This window comes from Zingiber officinale, chromosome 8B (genome assembly GCF_018446385.1).
Source record: "Zingiber officinale cultivar Zhangliang chromosome 8B, Zo_v1.1, whole genome shotgun sequence".
NCBI lineage: Eukaryota > Viridiplantae > Streptophyta > Magnoliopsida > Zingiberales > Zingiberaceae > Zingiber > Zingiber officinale.
Genome location: NC_056001.1, coordinates 6,442,266 through 6,462,031, shown reverse-complemented (window position 1 = coordinate 6,462,031; position 19,766 = coordinate 6,442,266). Strand labels below are relative to the sequence as shown.

The window sequence follows — 19,766 nt, the reverse complement described above, 5'->3', positions numbered from 1 at the left end:
ACTCTGTCACATACAGGTCATGAAACCTTCCTCTACCCAATAGAAGTTCTTCGTACATTCTCCATCACTCGACATTTTCTAACATTTCATTATTGTGAAGGTTATAAGAGGCAGTATAAAAAGGGAGATCCTGTATATTGGTCAGGTACGCACGCACACACACATCTACTACAGTTCTATTGTTCATCTTCTTTTCCACTTTTCACTCGGCCACCATACTTGAGGGTTGGAGTGCTTGCACCAGGGACTCCTTCCCTGATTCTCATCCTAACTCTCCCGTGCGATATCTCTATGGTATGCGCAGGTATGTTGGTACCATCTTCGACCGTTTTCCCCTTGGTCTACTCGAAGGCCTAAAGCCTGCCATGCATCTTCGGGTCCTAGAGCTCAGCCCTCCCTCCGTCAACGCTCTTGCTTTCGTCCCCCCCCCCCCCCCCCCTTCTCGGCGTCTGACTCAGCTTCCGGACATGATCAAATTTGACACTATCTGTGAGAAACTTCTCCGCCTAATCCGAAACATGAAGATGGAGGATACCGACAAAATCAATGTCACCATGATTCCTAAGGAATATGAGCTATTCAAGGTCGCCAAGGCATGGGTTGTGTCAGAAAGACAAACTGCGGATTCTCACATGTGTCGAGCACCTGTGACCTTGATGGACAGGCTCCCTGCTGTAGGTCTCGTGCGGCCGACAAAAGAGGGGTGATTGCCCTGAAAAGACAAGTATACCATTCTTGAAACTTACGACTTTAATTAAAACAAACACTTTAATAAAGGAAACTAAAATACATAAAATAAGTACGAGACACAAACAATTTACTTGGTTTGCAACCGGAGAGGTGCTAATCCAAGGCAAATGAAACTCAACTAATCGACTCCTTCTTCGACACAAGTCGAAGGCGGAGAAGTCTCGTACAAAATGTTGAATGCATAGAACTTTGAAGAATAGAGTAGAAAAACTCGAATACATAAAGTATTGTCCTAAACTAACCGAATCAGGGCTTTATTTATAGTGCTATGGTGAAATTTATTTGTTGTTGACGTGGTGTGGTCTGGGCCCCTGGACCCTCTCTGGACGCCCCCAGGGTGGCAAATGTTATCTCCACGCAACAACTTTGTGCAACGGTTGGAAGATAGACTTTTTCATGTCCGGGCACCTGGACCATATTCGAGTGCCCGGACCGGTGTTGACATGGACCCAAACGTGATCCACAGCGACGAGGCACCCTTTCAGCACCAAAGTGGTCCGGGCTCCTGGACTATCTAGTCTAGGTGCCGAGACAGTTCGGGTGCCCGAATCAGTCAGCCTTATGCTGATCGTCCGACGCCTTCTCCGGTCACTGGCTTCGTCTCTGGTAGCTAGGGTGATGCTTTAGCCTTCCAGAGTTGAGCTCACTCAAACCCAACTTTAGCCTTCGCCTCAGCAAGCTTCCACTCCGGCTTCTCGTCCATTGGAAGCGTCACACGCGTTTTTCTCGCTCCACTAACATACTCTTCCACAACTTCTCGTTCCTCGGATGCACGTAGCCCGTCGACTTGATTCCCATGCCTTCTTCTTGTTTGTCGCATCTTCCACTCGACTTCTTGTGTTCTTAAGCTCATGCACACTTAAACACAAGGATCAAATATACAAAATCTAACTTGACATAGTTAACCACATCAAAACTAATATGGGATACTTATATTCTCTCCCTTTTTAATGAAAGTAACTAAAATTAAGTTAAGATTAAAAAAAATAGTAAAATAACAGGGAAATAATTGCAATAAATAAATATGCTATGCAAGTAATATGCAAAGTTAAAACATTTAATATGCAAAAAATGTACCTTTCCTAAACTTAATCTATAATTTTCTCCCTTTGATCATATTAAAAATAGGGATAAAATATAAGGGTTACACAAATAGTGACTAGCTCATAAAAGAATTCTAGGAATTATTTTTTCAAAAATCTGAATTTTTACGAATTTAAAACCAGTTTTAAAAAACTAAATTTTAAATCATCTTTAATTGTTGGAAAAATTTAAAATTTTTTTGTCATAGTTAAACATACTCATTGAAAATAGTAATAAAATTTTCACAAATAAATAAAATAAATAAAATTAATAATAAATTATTTTATATAAAGAGATGCTTTTGTAAAGAAAGATGCTTAATAAATAGATTTTAAACTCTAAAATTCTTACAATTTTTTCTCAATATTAAAATAGAAATTATATCTTTAGAAAAATTAAATTTTTAAAGATTAACTTTTTTTGAGATTTTTTATATTAAAAATTAATATTTTGATAAAAAGATTCATAGAAAATTATTAATGGTCAAAGAATTTCAAAGTTTTTTCTACATATAAATAATAAAATATTTTTTCATGAAAAATTAAGATCTAATTAATTTCAAAGAGAAAGGTTATGAAACAATATAAGTAATAAAATATTTTTTCATGAAAAATTAATATATAATTAATTTCAAAGAGAAAGGTTATGAAACAATTTATTTGAAAAAATAATCAATTTTAAGCATGCAAATAAACTATTAAGGCATATTAAAATTAACACATGCATAAAAATTTAACATAAGCATGATTTTAAAATCCAATAGAGGTTTTTAACTACTCGATTAATCAGATACTTTCTAATAATAATAATTTTTTTATAATTTGACCCTTGTGATATTTGAAATACCAATTTAACCCTTGATAGTTCCTAACATTTTAAAATTAGTTCTTTTCAAGTTTTTCTATTTGATCCCTTAATATTTCATTTTCAATTTTTAACTTATCAAAATCTTCTAATCGACAAGATTTTACTAAAGTTATTTTTAATTCTGCATTTTCCTTTTCAATTTCTAACTGACAAGAATATTTTGAAAGCATTTTCATAAACTTATATAATTTGTTAGGAGGTAGAGATCGTACCTGGCTTACCTTGTCAATCATGTTATCTGATGCTCCCTCTGTATTGCTACTTCCTTCTAAAGTGGCTCCTTCTTTGTCGATGCTCTCAATGTTTGTTTTGAATGACCTCGCTTCGTCATCTTCTTGGTGACTTGCCATCAGTGCAAGTCTAGCGTAGGCTTCAATTTATGATTCTAATAACAACATTTCGATCCACGTCGCCTTTAGTTTTTTGTGGTTTGTCTGAGTTGGTCCTTTGTTCTTTTCCTTTTCCTTCAGTTTTGGGCAGTGGTCGTTTATATGCCCTTCTTCTTGGCAGTTATAACATCGCACCTTTCATTTGCTTCGTGAATGTTTCTTAGCCCATAACTCATTGAATTTGTTAGTTTTAAGAAATTTACCAAATTTTCTTACTATAAACACGGCTTCATCTTCGTCAAGTGACATGTCTAAATTTGGTTTGCCTTCAGTGTTAGGTTTTGAGCCGTCTTTCCTTCTTTATTATTTAAGCTTGCACATCTTGATTCGTGAAGTTTAAACGTAGAAATTTTTTTTTCTAAGGTACTCACCTTGAGATCCTTAGAGATGTAAAATGAGTCGACTATCGATGTCCACTCAGGTGTTCTTGGAAATGCACTTAAAGTGTACCTTAACAAATCTCAGTTTGTTATATTTTCTCCAAGATTCGTGAGTCTAGTAATCAGTTCTTTGTGTTGGATCATTTAAGATGCTAGGGGGGGGGGGGGTGAATAGCGCTGGTAAAAAATTAGGAGTTAAAATGAGTTATGCAGCGGAATAAAGAAAACAATGACAATAGTAACAAAGCCAAGTTTACTTGTTTCAGAGCTTGTGACGACTCCTACTCCAAGGCCCACGATCGTCGATTGCTTTTATTTAATCTCTATCACTTCGAATAATGTGTTACAAGTATTGAGTACAAGAACTGAAATAATTGTTACCAACAAATAGAAAGGAATTTGAAATTTTTCGTTCTTCAAACTTCGGAGTAACCTTTCAGTGTTGTTGGAGCCTTTTCAGAGCAGCACACAAGAATAAAACTTGTAGTAGTTGATCTTCTAAAGTTGTTGGTCGAAGGTTGTTATATAGGCTCATTCCGGGCGCTTGAAACCCCTCTAGGGACCTGGACCATACTGACGTGGCGAGCTCTCGTCGAAACTTCATCTATGAAGTTTTATTCACCTTCGAGCGTCCGGACCCCCTCCGGGCGCTTGAATCGTTTACATGATCTCAGCCAGTTGAAGCGCTCTAATTCAGCTCCTAGATAACTTTTCTGGTCTGGGTGCCTAGACTAGCTCTGGGCACCTAGACCATCCGGGTACTTGGTGCCCGCCCGGGTGAGGCTGGTCCGAGCGCTCGGATCCCTTCCGGGCACCCGGACTTTCTTTTTTCAGCATCTTCTTCCCTATAAAAAAGGTTAGTTCAGGCAATAAAAATATATTTACCCTACAAAATAAATTTAGCACAACATAATAAGATAGGAGTAGTAATTAGATCTTGTCTCCCCGAGACCAGGATCTAGTCAATGTCTCTGGTTAGGTTTTCCAAATGGACATAAGCTGGATCGACGCCTACAATTCTCTCAATCGGGAATGTGTTCTCATTGGATCTCTCCTCCAGTTACTTACCTCTTACTTACCTATTGCAGTTGTTTGACTTGTTTTTGAAAAAGGTTAGTTCAGGCAATAAAAATATATTTATCCTACAAAATAAATTTAGCACAACATATAAGATAGGAGTAGTAATTAGATCTTGTCTCCCCGAGACCAGGATCTAGTCAATGTCTCTGGTTAGGTTTTCCAAATGGACCTAAGCTGGATCGACGCCTACAGTTCTCTCAATCGGGAATGTGTTTTCATTGGATCTCTCCTCCAGTTACTTACCTCTTACTTACCTATTGCAGTTGTTTGACTTGTTTTTGACCCACTAGGTTTTCCTGCCAGTTGTCAGGTCCCGTGAACTCAACTGAACTTCAGCCAGTTATCAGGTCTCGCGGACCCAACCAGACTTTCCGCCAAATATCAGGCCCCGGGGACCTATCTGGACTTCGTACCAGCTATCGGGCCCTGCTGATCTAACTGTATTTTAGCCTGGTGTCAAGTCCTTCAGAGTAATCAACTCCTGCATACTTGGTACAAAGGTTTGACAAACAACACATCTAACTTTTGACCTATTTGTTATACATCAAAATCTGATTATCAGTGTAATATGCACCAACACTTTGATACTCTAGTGTATATGTACGACTATTTCACCTTCTTTCATCCAGAGGTTGTTGATATAGTTTCAGAGTGAATCCCGTCTTGCGAGTTTCCGAGGTCCCTTTATGCAGTTCTAGGAATTTCTCCTAGAGCTCTTAGGCTGACTCGTAGCTCCGATCTAGTTAACTTCTTGTGGTGGTAAAATGCTCAGCAAATGAAATTCTGCCTTGGCGTTTGCCATGAAATTAGCTTGCTCCTTCTTCGTTCACTGATATTCTTCTTTGTCGGCTCCTTGTTGATCCTTAGGTGCTACAAAATCATATTTTGTTATTAAAAGTAAATCAAAATCAATTTTAAAGAATACCTCCATCTTCTTTTTCCAAGTTGCGAACTCTCCCTCAAACTTAGGCGGATAGATGCTTGGTCCAGCCATTTCTTGTGTGCTTCGGTCGAGTACAGTTAGTCCTTTTGAAGTGTCCTCACTCTGATAGCAATTGTAGGTCTCGTGCGGCCGACAAGAGTGGGTGAATTGTCCTAAAAAGATAAGTATGCTCTTCTTGAAACTTATGACTTTGATTAAAACAAGCACTTTAATAAAAAACTAAAATGCATAAAATAAGTATGAGACACAAATGATTTACTTGGTTTACAATCAGGGAGATTGCTAATCCAAGGCAAATAAAGTTCAACTAATCGACTCCTTTTTCGACACAAGTTGGAGGCAGAGAAGCCTAGGACAAAACGTTGAATGCAAAGAACTTTGAAGAACAGAGTGAAAAAACTCTAATACATAAAGTGTTGTCCTAAACTGACTGAACCAAGTCTCTATTTATAGTACTTTTGTGAAATTTATCCACTACTGATGTGGTGCGGTCCGAGAGCTTGGACCCTCTCCGAGCGCCCCCAGGGTGGCAAATGTTATCTCCACGCAACGGCTTTATGCAACGATTGGAAGATAGACTTTTTCATGTCTGAGCGCCCGAACCAGTGTTGGCGTAGACCCAAACATGATCCACAGCGATGAGGCGCCCTTTCGACACCAAAGTGGTCTGGGCGCCTGGATCGGTCAGCCTCGTGCTGACAGTCCGACGCCTTCTCTGGTCACTGGCTTCGTCTTTGGTCACTTGCGTATTGCATCGGCCTTCTAGAGTTGAGCTCACCCGAACCCAACTCCGGATTTCTCCTCGAGTAGGCTTCCACTCTGGCATCTCGTCACTCAGATTCTCGGAATAATCACACGTGTCCTTCTTGCTCCACCAGCGTACTCTTTTGTAGCTTCTCGTCCTCGGATGCACCGAGCCCATCAACTCGATTCCCGTGTTATCCTTCTTGTATGTCACGTCTTCCGCTTGATTTCTTGTGTTCCTAAGCTCCTACACACTTAGATACAAGGATCAAATATACAGGATCTAACTTGACTTAGTTAACCATATCAAAACCAACACGGGGTACTTACACCTATCTCGGAGGGAAGATCCAAGAGGAAGCAACCGTGCAACTCCCCCTTATCACTTTTCCGAGTACTGAGAGAAGGCTACACCAAAATTGAGCAATCATAAACTTCCTCAGTCGAAAACTCACCCCCAAGGGACCAAAAGAAAGGAAAGGTCTCGACTACTCGCGAAACGCCTGAATAACCCAGTGTGCCTTTCTCTCAGGAAATTCTAGATGAAAAGCTGCCCAGGGGTTTTAAGCCCATGTCTATTGGATAATATAGAGGTAACAATGATCTAGAGGATCATCTCTGAAAATTTCAGAGCACCACTCTATTGCACCAGTATAGTGATGCAATAAAGTATCGAGTGTTTCTGACCACTCTTTCTCGCTTAGCGCAAAGATAGTTTAACAGACTGTTGGTCGGATTTATCATTTGTTTCAAAGAATTCAAAAACACTTTCTTGCATCATTTCTCTAGTAGTAGAAGATACCAAAAGACCAATCATAATTTGTTGCTCAAACAAGAAGTCAAGGAGTTCTTGAGAGCGTACATTAAGCATTTTAACCAAGTGGCACTGGACTTTCCATTTGCCACCTCAGAAATATTAATAAGTGTATTCTCTCAAGGCATGTTAGAGGGAGATTTCTTATGAGTCCTCATCAAGAAGCCTGCCAAAGACTTTGATGACTTGTTGGGGAAAGCAGCCAAATATATTAATATAGAGGAAGCTCAAGTCGCTTGGAAAAAGGAAGTAATGGTCCTCGCTCTAGCCGCTCCGGTCAATCATAGACCACCACCACCTCTAGTCCGCCCCAAAGACCCCCGACCAAATCTTTCTCTAGTCAGAGAACTGAGAGTGGCGTAATGGGTCGAGGTCGTTCGGACCCCGGCCAACATGCCCCCCTCATGGAAATCCCGGTACTATACTTACCACTAGTCTTATACCCAAAACACGAGAAATTGTTTCTAGTTTGCTCGAGATGCCCACTGAGCAGTCGAACTAGGCCTACTCCTGCCTCAAATCATGCCTCAACTCCTGAGACAGCAGGCCAATAACACCGGCGTCTCGGGTTGCCCATGCAACCTGCCACAAGGAAGATAAAGTCAGGATGGTTTATTAACTGGCAAGGGAAAGGAGCGAATGGAGACCCAGGTGTTAGGACCAAAAGTAGCTAGAGGGGGGGTGAATAGCTCGTCGCGTTCTCTCGGTGCGCTTCGTTGCTTGGCGTTGCTTGTTTCTTCTTGAGATGTGCAGCGGAAAATACAGAAACAAACACAAAACGCTAACACTAGGATTTTACTTGGTATCCACCTCACAAGAGGTGACTAATCCAAGGATCCACACCAACGCACACACCCTCCACTATGAATAACACTCCTTTATGGTAACTACCAAAGGCGGAGAAGCCCTACAACACTCTCAATACAAGAAGAAGAAAGGAAAATACAAGTTAAGCAAAAGCTTACAAGATGTGCAGTAAAAACCCTAACCCTAACTTCTTCCTCTTGCAATAGATCCGCCTCTTGACTTGGAAAGCCTCCAAGAACCTTCAAGAACTGGCGATCACGTGCTTGTAGAGAGCTGTGGAGGAGCTGGAATGAATCTGAGAAGAGCTCGTGAAGAGATGCCGAAGACCACGTTCGCCTGCGGCTTTAAACCCGACGCAACGGTCGGATCCCGATCGATTCGAATGTTCCGAATCGATCGGGGAGGCTTTGGATCGATCCACGGATCGATTCAGAGCGCCTCTGTGCTCAGGAAACGCGCCTGGATCGATCCACGGATCGATCCAGCGTTTATCACGCGAAGCAGCATCGTCCCGATCGATCGACTGATCGATCGGGACCTCTGGATCGATCCAGAAGCTTTCTGTTCGCTGGGAAGAATCTGGATCGATCCACTGATCGATCCACATCCTGGATCGATCCACGGATCGATCCAGCACTTGGTTTTTGCCCAAAACCAAGTCCCAAACCTCCCTAACCAACATCCGGTCAACCTTGACCTGTTGGTACATCATGCCTCGCATCTGGTCACTCCCTTGACCTGCCAGGACTCCCCACCAAGTGTCCGGTCAATCCCTTTGACTCACTTGGACTTTTACTCGTCGTGCCAAGTATCCGGTCACTCCATTGACCTACTTGGACTTCCACCAGATGTCTAGTCAACCTTGACCCATCTGGACTTCCTTCCTTGCCAAGTATCCAGTCAATCCTTTGACCTACTTGGACTTCCCAACACCAGATGTCCGATCATCCTTGATCCATCTGGATTTCCTTCCTTGCCAAGTATCCAGTCAATCCTTTGACCTACTTGGACTTCCCAACACCATATGTCCGATCATCCTTGATCCATCTGGATTTCCTTCCTTGCCTGGCTTCACTCACCAGGACTTTCACCTAGCTTCACTCACTAGGGTTTTCCATCTGCCTAGCTTCACTCACTAGGACTTTCACCTAGCTTCACTCACTAGGGTTTTTCATCTGCCTAGCTTCACTCACTAGGACTTTCACCTGGCTTCACTCACCAGGATTTCCTTCTGCCTAGCTTCACTCACTAGGACTTTCTTCTGCCTAGCTTCACTCACTAGGACTTTCCAGTCAAGTATCCGGTCAACCTTGACCTACTTGACTCTTCTTCGATCAATATCTTATTGTCAAACATCTAAACCCTAACCAAGACTTAGCTTGGTTAACCAGGTCACCCTTGACCTGAGGGATATTGCACCAACACCAGGAAGAAGAGAACTAGGGAAATGTCGCCATACAGGATATAGACATGATTTCAGGAGGCCCCACTAATGGGGATTCTACTAGAGCCAGAAAGGCTCACCAATACTGATCAGAGATCCATGGAATCGGCTGTAACCTGGAGCAAGTGGCAGGGCCCCAAATTAGCTTTGGGCCTCAAGACCTAGAGAGGGTGGAGCTCTCTAACAACGACATTCTCATCATCAAGGTGACCATCACCAACTGTTAGTACCCCAAGGTAGTTTTTGATATGATCAACCAAATTAGGTTAGGTCATGTTGGTTCTTAACCCTATGTCTAAGTGTGTAGGAACTTACGAGCACAAGAAGTCAAACAAAAGACGCAGCTATCTAGAAGGACGGCACAGGAGAGAGCCGATGGGCTTGGGACGTTCGAAGGACGAGGTGCTGCGGAAGAGTACACGACCGGACGAGAAAGAGGTGCGCGACATTTCCGAGGGACAAGAAGCCGGAGCGGAAGATTGCTCAAATACCAGAAGTTGGGTTCAGATGAGCCCTATTCCGGATGACTCAGATCACCCAAGAGTAGAGCCGGAATGGAAGATCCGGACCAATGCGAGGGGGACCAGAGTGGAAGACCCGGACCAAAAAATCAACTAGAAGTTGACTTTTTGGTCCGGGCACCTAGAATCAAAACTTAGTCATTTGCGACATAGCCCATCCCTTTGCATCGGGGATAAAATTTTATCCCCTTCCAGATACCTAGAACCCTTCCAGGCACTCCGAGCAGGGGTATATAAGCAGCCCTGCTCCTAGAAGTTAAACAACAACTGAAAAACGAGAAACAACACTTGTAGTCACTTCATTTTCTGTTTAGCTTTATGTTAGTGAGCTTTAACTACTGTAAAAGGCTTCTCCGTCCGAAGAATATATTACTAAGCTTTTTCTTCCTTGGATTAACAACCTCCCCGATTATAACTGTTGGTGCAGTTTGCACTAACGGTCTAACTCAGGTTTTGCTTAATGACAAGTAAGTTAAGTTTGATTTTGTTGTGATCTAACTACTTGATTAAGTGTGTAGGAGAAGTCCAGATAGGTCGACCGGCTAATCGGATATCTAGTAGAAAATCCAGATAGGTCAACGGGCTGACCGGATATTTGGAAAAAAGTCTAGCTAGGTCAACGGACCGATCGGATAGCTGGTGTAAAGTCCAGTTAGGTCAACGGACTGACCGGATAGCTGGTACAAAGTTCAGATAGGTCGACGGGTTGACTAGATATTTGACGAGAAGTTCAGCTAGGTTAACGGGCTGACCGGATTGCTGGCATGAAGTCCAGACAGGTTGATGGGCTGACTGAATGTCTGACAAAGGGTAAGTAAATGTATGTCACTGGAGGAGAGTGACTAAGTGAGGACTAGACGATTGAACATGAATTTTGATTATGACAAAGGATTCAAAAGTTAAGATATCTTATGATCTAACAAGTGTGACTGAGCTTGCAAGAAATTCCTAAGTGTTCTTAAGCAAAAGTCTTAGTGGATTCTAGGACGGTGGAAAACCCTAAGGGGAGGTAACCCTAGGTCCTAGGGTGTGGTAACTCTAGGTTATGAAAAGTCCTAGTTGCGGTTAGGTAACGAAGTCATAGTCTGGGGGACTGGGCAAAGACTTACCAGGTCAAGGACATCAGATGCAATCCTAGAGTAAAGGACTTTAGATGAAAATCCTGGGGTCACGGACACCAGGTGAAAGACTGGATGGGTCGGGAATCAGATGTCCAATGGAAAAGTCCTAAAGTCTCGGATGCTGAGCAAAAGTCCAGATGGTCTGGAGGATCAGTCTGGCAAAAGGTAAACTCTCTTGAGAGGAGTAAGTGAGGACGCATTCCCCGAAGAGGGAACAGTAGGTGCCAATCTGACCTAGAGTTTCAGCGAAACTCAAAGTCAGGACCGGACAATCTGAAGGCTATCAAAAATTATCTTTACATGTTGTTTGCCTTTGATTCTAACTCTGTTTTGCAAGAATACTAACACTTTGCAGGATAGAATTTTAGCATGTTCGGTCGATCGAACGTCCTGATCGGTCGATCAAACCCTCAAGCAAAAAGATCAAACAAGCAACGACTTGATCGGGTTCGACCAAGGGGTCGATCGACTGAACCTCGGGTTCAGTTGACTGAACAGTGGATAAGCCGCGACTTGATCGGACTGGGTTGATTGCACTAGATAAGTCAGTGGAGATAGCGGGATCGGTTATCCGAACAGTGGGATCGGTCGACCGAATGAAGGTTTTATCCGAAGCAGCAACATCTGGATGGGAAGCTGGGAAGATACAGAAGGTTCGATCGACCGATCAATGTTGAGTCAAAGACTGATCCCAAGATTAGTGGATCTGGATCAGGTCTAGCTTGGCTATAAAATGATGCTCGACTAGCAACTTTGATGATGGATATTCAGACATCATTCAGAACTACTTCAGCTCTTGAGTGCCGTTTCGAAATGATCTGATAACGCCCAAACGTTACTTCGATAATTGACAAACGACTGTTAATTCTATTGTTCTCGGTAACTTGATTTTATTAGTAATGTACTTCAAGTTGTAATCATTGATCGAATTATTAGTGATTACCCAACGAAAGTAATCAACGATCGCGAGCCTTTGAGTAAGAGTCATTAAAGGCTTTGAACCAAGTAAAACTCTACCTTATTAGCATTTCTTTTTCTTTCTTCTGTTTATTCCACTACGTTTTACTCCAAAGTTTTAAAACGAACGAGAAATAGTTACGAGTGCTATTCACCCCCACCCCCTCCCCCCCGTCGCCTTCTAGCATGTCTCGATCCTACATACCCGACAATTATTGTACGACTAGGATAATGCTGACCAACATCTCCTCGAGTTGGAGCTCATTAGTGAGACTAGGGAGAAAATAGCCGCCTGATTAATAGCTTACCGACAGCATGTAACACCCCACCCTCCTCCCCTACTAGTCTGTGAGGGTGGAGCGCTACTGGACTACTAACTATACTTAACTAAAGTTGTTCACATGAAAATATCTATGCTTAAAACTCTCAAAACTCAAAGCATACAATATGTAACAGCAGAAAACATACTACTCAAGCATACATTCACAGTTAAAACCATACATCAATCTGAACATGCTAGAAACTATATATATAAATCTACACAAGCATGCAACAATGATATAACTCAGATAATAAACCAATGTGCATAGCAATTAAAAGAAAGAGTTCTAAACATAAAATATCCAATGAGCAAATCTAACAACATGAAAGAATAGTTCCAATATTCTGAATACAAAATTCTTAATAAGCTTTAAACTAAGTCCCAAGGCTTCCATAATCCAAACATCACACATCCATCCACACCTCCTTGTCGCCTTCCTTCGCTATAACTTTTCCTTTCCTTTATCTGTAGTAAGAGGAAATGCAACTATAAGCAAAATGCTTAGTAAGCGCTATCTAACTCACAAAACTCGAATATGCATGTGAACATACTGGATACTTTAAGAGAAATACTACACATGCTCATCTAATAGCAAAGGAAATAAACATACTGAAATGCTAAACATGTAAAGCTGCTCATGCTCATCTAACAACAGTATGAAAATCTAAACAACATGCTAGCATAAAAGAAAACTAAACTTGCTGAATTTTAAACTTATGTGAAGCTTATTTCACTTGTTTAAAACTTATACTTTTATACTTTAAAATAATAATCTCTTGGGCCCAGTCTTAGTATCATTGCGCTCTCCCTAATAGAAATTGGGGTAGCGAGCCACCAGTTCTACGAGGGTAAAGACCTTAGTCTTACCAGGGTCGAGACCTCGGAAACGGTCACCTGGATTTGTTTAACGACAACCTCGAAAGTCGGGTACTAGCCTCTTCAAGTAAAATACTTGTTCTTGTTAATACTTCTAAATAAAGAATTGCTTCTTTCAAAACTGAAATGTTTAAACAAATTCTAACATTGAAATGCTTAAACAAAAATCTGCATTCGAAGCTTTAACAAAAGAAAACTGCATACTATGCTAATCAAAATTCTGCATACTAAGCTAACAAAATTCTGCATACTATGCTAATCAAAATTCTACATATTAAGCTAACACAATTCTGCATACTATGCTAATCAAAATTCTGCATATTAAGCTAACAAAATTCTGCTGGTTAAAGGATTAATGACAACAGGGCTGTTCTTACCGGTGGAATCACAAGAGGAATGGGCTGTTCTAAGCTCCAAATGAGGTTGTTCCTATCTCATACATAGCACAACAAATTGAAACCTGCTGGAATTCAAAACCCATATAAAACTTATTTTCATTTCAAATGCTTAGCACGAACAAGACTAGAACCTGCTGAAACTAAAGATCCATGTAAACTTGATCAAAGCTATACTTTTATAGAACAACAGAATCCCTTAAGCTAGCTACAACAGCAATGACAAGAGAAAACAAAACTCAGAATTTCTCTTAACCCTCTAACAAATCTCCATTCTGTGGCGCATGATCTGAGAGCAAAAAGGAAAACAAATTCCTAACTACCACAATTTCAGTACAGCATATTCCGAAATCTGAAGAACCAAAACCATATGCCTACCCTTTACAATTCATTTCCCTTCTTTGAGCTTCACGACAGAAATTTAAAAGAATATACCACACCCTTCACAGCATGCTTCGGAAATCAATAAGAACAAGAATCCGAAACTACTCCTACTGTAGGTGAGAAGCAACTTACCTTGTTCTTGAACTTACAACCGAACGAAAGGGCTGCTAGGGTTTCGGATTGCTCGAATTTCAGCTCTTCCTCATGCCCACGAGCTCTCCTCGACGAGAGAATCTTGAAACTGTAAAGAATCCCTCGGATTGAACCTTGGCCGACCGCCGGAGACGATGTCCTAACTCCGACTTTGTTTCCTGCCCGAGCACCGCCGTCGCGAGCGAGAGGAGAGGAGAGGATGGTTTAGGACACGGAAACAGAACCTCAACTTATCCCTCTTTATAACTTAGTATTTCTGTTATCTACTACCACATAAATTAATTTCGCTATCTCTTTTATCAACACAACCCTGCTGGGTTCTTGGTCATCACGCTTCGCTTAAGTCTTGAGTTGGGTTGGAGGTCGCGGGTTCGAAGCTCGGCCGAACCTCTTTATTTTTTAAAACTTCTTTCTTTTGGTAAAAATACCAAACGAACTCCGAAAATTGCATAAAAATATTCCAAAAATTTCTAAAAATCTCTAGAATATTTCTAAAGCATTTCTAAATATTTTTAAGCACTATTAGGACTCGAAATGAAGAAATTTGGGTTGTTACAATTCTCCATACCTTATAAAAAGTTCGTCCTCGAACTTAGAACAATTCTGAATATTTCTGTCTCATGCTGTCCTCATGCTCCCAAGTAATTTCCTCGTGCTTCTGATTCTGCCAGATGACCTTCACTAGTGGTATTTCTTTGTTCCTTAGTCTCTTAACTTCTCTGTCCACTATCTGTGTAGGTCTGCTCTCATAACTAAGATCCTCCTGGATCTGCACTAACTGAGGCTGAATCACTTGGCTAGGGTCATGAAGGCACTTCTTTAGTTTCTCTAAATGTATTAAAATAATATCAAAAAATTAACTAAATCTTAAATGTGATAAAAGAGGAGATAAGAAAGAGAAGAGGGAGAAAAGAAAAACGATAAAAAAAAATTTGACTTATCAAAAGGATAAAAATAGAAGTGCATAAATTGCCGAACTACAAAACCTTCTTTTACCTAATGAAAGCATCTCCCCTTAGAGCAACCACAGTGGGAGCTCTTTCCGAGCTCCCACTGTGACGTGGACTTGGTGAAAAACCTCCCTCCCATAGTGGAGGGAGGTTTTTTGATTAAAACGAAGAAGCGGCTCCGTCGCTGCGGAGCCGCTTCTTCGTCTTTTAATTTTTTTTAATATTTTTTTAATAATTAAAAAAAAATCAAAAAGCATGGTAATTAAAGTCTGCTTCTCATTTCAATGAGAACAACTGTTGCATGCCGTTGAGCAACGGCTAATTTTTAGCCGTTGTTCAACGGTTATAATTAAATTTTTAATTTTTTTTTTATAAATACATGATCGATTTCATATTTTTCATTCATCTCCTTGTTATCTTTGCTTTCAATTTCTTTCCTCAATTCTCTATATTTTTCAACCACAAAAATATCTTGATTTATTTCAAATGACTCAAAATCCAGATCGATCTATGCTCTAGGAATTCTGGAGAAATGAATTGGCAGAAGATGCGGAGGATATAGATGAACGAAGAATACTCCAACTATATGAGCAGCGACAAACGGTACGTCAAAGATCTCAAAGTTCTTCCGGTAGAACACAGAGGAGAAGGTATTTGAATCGGGATCGTGAAGTTGGACATGCTCGTCTTTTCAATGATTACTTTTCTGATGATCCGGTATATCCTGATGACATATTTCGACATCGATTTCGAATGAAAAAAGAGCTATTCCTTCGTATAGTTGATGCCGTGAAAAATCATTCCAAATATTTTCAATGGAAGGTCGATGCAGTGGGGAAAAAAAGTTTGTCACCACTTTAGAAATGCAACGGCTATTCGTCAATTGGCGTATGGAGGCCCTGCTGATCATTATGATGAGTATCTACGGATTGCTGAAACAACTGCCATCCAATGTTTATTCAACTTTTGTCGATGTATAATTGAAGTGTTTGGGGCCCAATATTTAAAAAGACCTAATGCTGCTGATATCCAACACTTGCTTGAAATGCATGAGCAGAGACATGGTTTCCCTGGTATGTTGGGCAGTCTTGATTGTATGCATTAGCAATGGAAAAATTGCCCCATCGCTTGGAAAGGTCAGTTTACTCGAGGAGATCATGGCGTCCCAACAATTGTGCTCGAAGCCGTTGCATCTTCGAACTTGTGGATATGACATGCCTTTTTTGGGATTGCAGGGTCACGCAATGATATCAATGTGCTTAATGAATCACCGTTATTCAACGACGTCTTACAAGGGAATGCACCCGAGGTTAATTTCACGATTAATAATACACAATATACAAAAGGATACTATCTGACCGATGGGAACTATCCAGAATGGACTACTTTCGTCAAGAGCTTTCCATGCCCCCAGGATCCCCAAAGAAAAATATTTAAGGAACGACAGGAGGCTGCGAGAAAGGATGCCGAGAGGGCATTTGGGGTGCTCCAATCACGATGGGCAATGATAAAAGGTCCAGGACGATTTTGGTACAAGGATAATTTGAAGGACATCATGGATACCTGTATTATTTTGCACAACATGATTATTGAGAATGAGGGATATGCAGTAGTCAATTGGTCAGACGATGAAGGAGATTCTCAATCACAAATATTTCAAGGCTCCACTCAAGAATTCCAAGCATATATCCGTAGAAATTATGAGCTACGTGATAATCAGCTACATCATCAACTTCGAGCCGACTTAGTTTAGTATATCTGGGCACGCTATAATTGTAATCAGTGAAAAAAAAATTTATTAATTGCGATATATGTATTGTGATATTTATGTAATTTTTTTAATTATGAAAGTTATGTTATGTTAGTAATTTATGAATTTAAATTTTATTAAAATTTAATTATATAAAATGTAAATATGAAGAAGAGATAGTGAAATATATATAATGAAAAGTGTGGGATCCATAAAAAAATTGTTAAGAGATTTTTTGATAGTGAAAAAAGGTATGGAATTTTTAACTTTTGATGTGGTGCAGACGTGACAATAAAGAAACTCACAGTAAATTTTAACCACTGTGAATACTCTTAGAGTATCCACATCAATTACCCTAAACTTAACTTTTACCTTAAATTTTATATTTTGCATTAAAAAAGCATCCGCATCAGCTACTCTACTCATTCCCTAAATATACATTTCATGAATAGTAGTTTTTTAAATTTAGGGAATGAATTCCATTCCCTAAACATTAAAATGCTATTTCTCTCTCCTCCCTCTAATAATAAAAAATTTCTCTCTCCTTCATCTCTCCTCCATCTAATAATAAAGAATACGGAGGAAAGAGAAGATGTATTATGTAGTGAAAAATGAATATCTAAATTTAATAAAATAATTTTTTTACCTTAAATTTTTAAAATTTTGAATGAGGATAATGTAGATGCCCTTAGCGCTCCGTTCGAAGACCTACAACCTGCCAGTGCCACGTATTTTCGTGTCCTAGAGCATAATACTCCTCCGTCAACGCTCCTACTTTCGTCATCGGCCCCGTCTTCCGGACAGTAATAATGCGCTTTCCAGATTTATCTTTGGAAATAGGTTAATCGGGTTAAAAAAAATGATAATAATGTCGCTTTCATGCATCTCTCCCGATTCAATTTGTTATTTTTATTTTCTTTATGTACGTTGATCAACTTTGAAGAAGTCCATGACGAGGAGCCATCGTGTATATATATATATATATATAAGGGAGGGCAGAGCTTAGTAACTCCATCATCCTGATTTCCTTCTCCGAGAAAGATCCTTTTATGTTTTTATCTCCCTAGCTGATTCCCACTTTGATACGAAGGAATTCAACCGAAGAAATTAAAGAGAAGAGGAAGATGAAGAAGGTGGAGAGAGCAGAGGATCACGAGGCGCCGGCGCCGGCAGCTGAAGTGGAGGAGGACGACGCAATGCTTCCGGGATTCAGATTCCACCCCACCGACGAGGAGCTCGTCGGGTTCTACCTCCGGCGGAAGGTGGAGAAGAAGCGGCTCAGTATTGAGATCATCAAGGAGATGGACATCTACAAGCACGAGCCTTGGGATTTACCAAGTAATTGCTTAAGATTGATGATCCTTGTGATCGGTTTAGATGAAGTGTTTTCAGATGATTGATTGTGTTTTTTCTTTTCTTTTTAATTTTGGCGAGCAGAGATGATGACGACGGCGGGGGAGAAGGAGTGGTACTTCTTCTGCCGGCGAGGAAGGAAGTACCGGAACAGCGTCCGTCCGAACCGGGTCACCGGCTGCGGCTTCTGGAAGGCTACCGGAATTGACCGGCCGATCCACGCCTCCGGCCAATGCATCGGCCTCAAGAAGTCGCTGGTTTACTACCGCGGTCACGCCGGGAAGGGCACCAAGACGGACTGGATGATGCACGAGTTCCGCCTTCCCACCGGCGGTAAATCCAACGCTGGCGGCGCTGGTACAGCCACCGCCGCCTCCAAGAACACCGCCAGCACGCAAGAAGCGGTAAGCTCCCCATAAATATCTTCCCTTTGCGAATATTTTAACGAAAATGAATTGCGCCAGAGTCCTAGATCTAGAGGGTTCAGTGTGGAGTTTGAACTGTTCTGGAAAGCGATTCATTGAATCGATCCTCAAATCATGGAGGCGGTGTTAGTCCAAAAAATCCCACAGTCAACCGTCAACAAAAATGTCTCACCTGATTAAACTAAAATGCCGACTCGCCTAATTAATTTCAACTCGTTAATCATCTTCAATTAAAAAACTTTGGCAGAACTATCGAAACTGAACAAGAATTCATCATTTTTACAGGAGGTGTGGACGATCTGCAGAATCTTCCAGCGAAGCGCTTCGTACAAAAAGCAACCAAACAGCTACAGGACATCGACGCCGACGAAATCGCCGCCGGAATCCAGCAGCATCACCAACTGCTTCGACCCGGACGACTACATGTGCTGCAGCTCCTCCGCTGGCGGGTCTCCGGTGGAGGACCTGCTGCAGGTCGAGGACTACTACCAAGAAAACAACCAAGTGGCGAACGTGGACGATGTCGGCGGGGCCCAGTCGGATCAATCTCCCCCGCTCTGCCCGAGCTTGGAGCAGTGCCCCGACTCGATCGACTTCGAGCGAGACACCATCTGGGAGGAGCTCGGAAGGATCGCTGAGTTCCTGGCGGACGAAAACTTTTCCTTAGAAAATAATTGTGGATATTCATACAATAGCGTGATGGATGACGTCGTCGTGTAATAACAAACGAAAACCTCCTGTTTTTTTTTTTTTTACTTAAAAAAAAAGGTTTGATTTGAGAATATCCAGTGTCATTGTATTCCATCCCACTTGCGATAAATTAATTTATCCTTTCACTTAAAAAATACAAATATCTGCAGTGGTTGCTGACAGCATTTAGATCTCTCCATTAATGTGATTAAGATGGGCAACAACTTGGCCTTTTGGCCAGTGTAGCCGATGGCGTTTGAAGATTTTCTTGTCTCTTCTTAGCTTCTCCAGCGACACTATGGCCTATGGAAGACAAAAAGTAATATATTGTTTTACTACTGTATTTAGTTTTGGGGGAAAAAAATATAAGGGCGTTCTTTTTTTTAACGGATCGTTAAAAGGAGTTAATTTATTATCGAGAGGGTGTTTCATCACTAAAAAATAACGCATTTGTCATTCATCCTAAAGTAACAGTTTGTTTTAATTTTTATTACTTTTTTCTATTTTTCCCATTTAAATCAGTGTTTAGGGTAATTATATAACTCGTAGCTGCTTTATAACTGTAGCT

The 19,766-nt window shown here is 40.9% G+C and overlaps 2 protein-coding genes across 2 annotated transcripts; both read left to right on the top strand.

The window, feature by feature from the left end:
* Positions 1-15,806: 15,806 nt before the first annotated feature.
* Positions 15,807-16,733, top strand: LOC122013448. Its single transcript, XM_042569737.1, has 2 exons — positions 15,807-16,053; positions 16,216-16,733. The coding sequence occupies exons 1-2, from the start codon at positions 15,807-15,809 to the stop codon at positions 16,731-16,733; spliced, it is 765 nt and encodes a 254-aa protein (XP_042425671.1).
* A 988-nt stretch (positions 16,734-17,721) lies between these two features.
* LOC122017691 (transcription factor JUNGBRUNNEN 1-like) lies at positions 17,722-19,380 on the top strand. Its single transcript, XM_042575362.1, has 3 exons — positions 17,722-18,068; positions 18,168-18,487; positions 18,794-19,380. Exons 1-3 carry the CDS (start codon positions 17,855-17,857, stop codon positions 19,226-19,228), a joined length of 969 nt encoding a protein of 322 aa, XP_042431296.1. The 5' UTR covers positions 17,722-17,854; the 3' UTR covers positions 19,229-19,380.
* Positions 19,381-19,766: the final 386 nt, after the last annotated feature.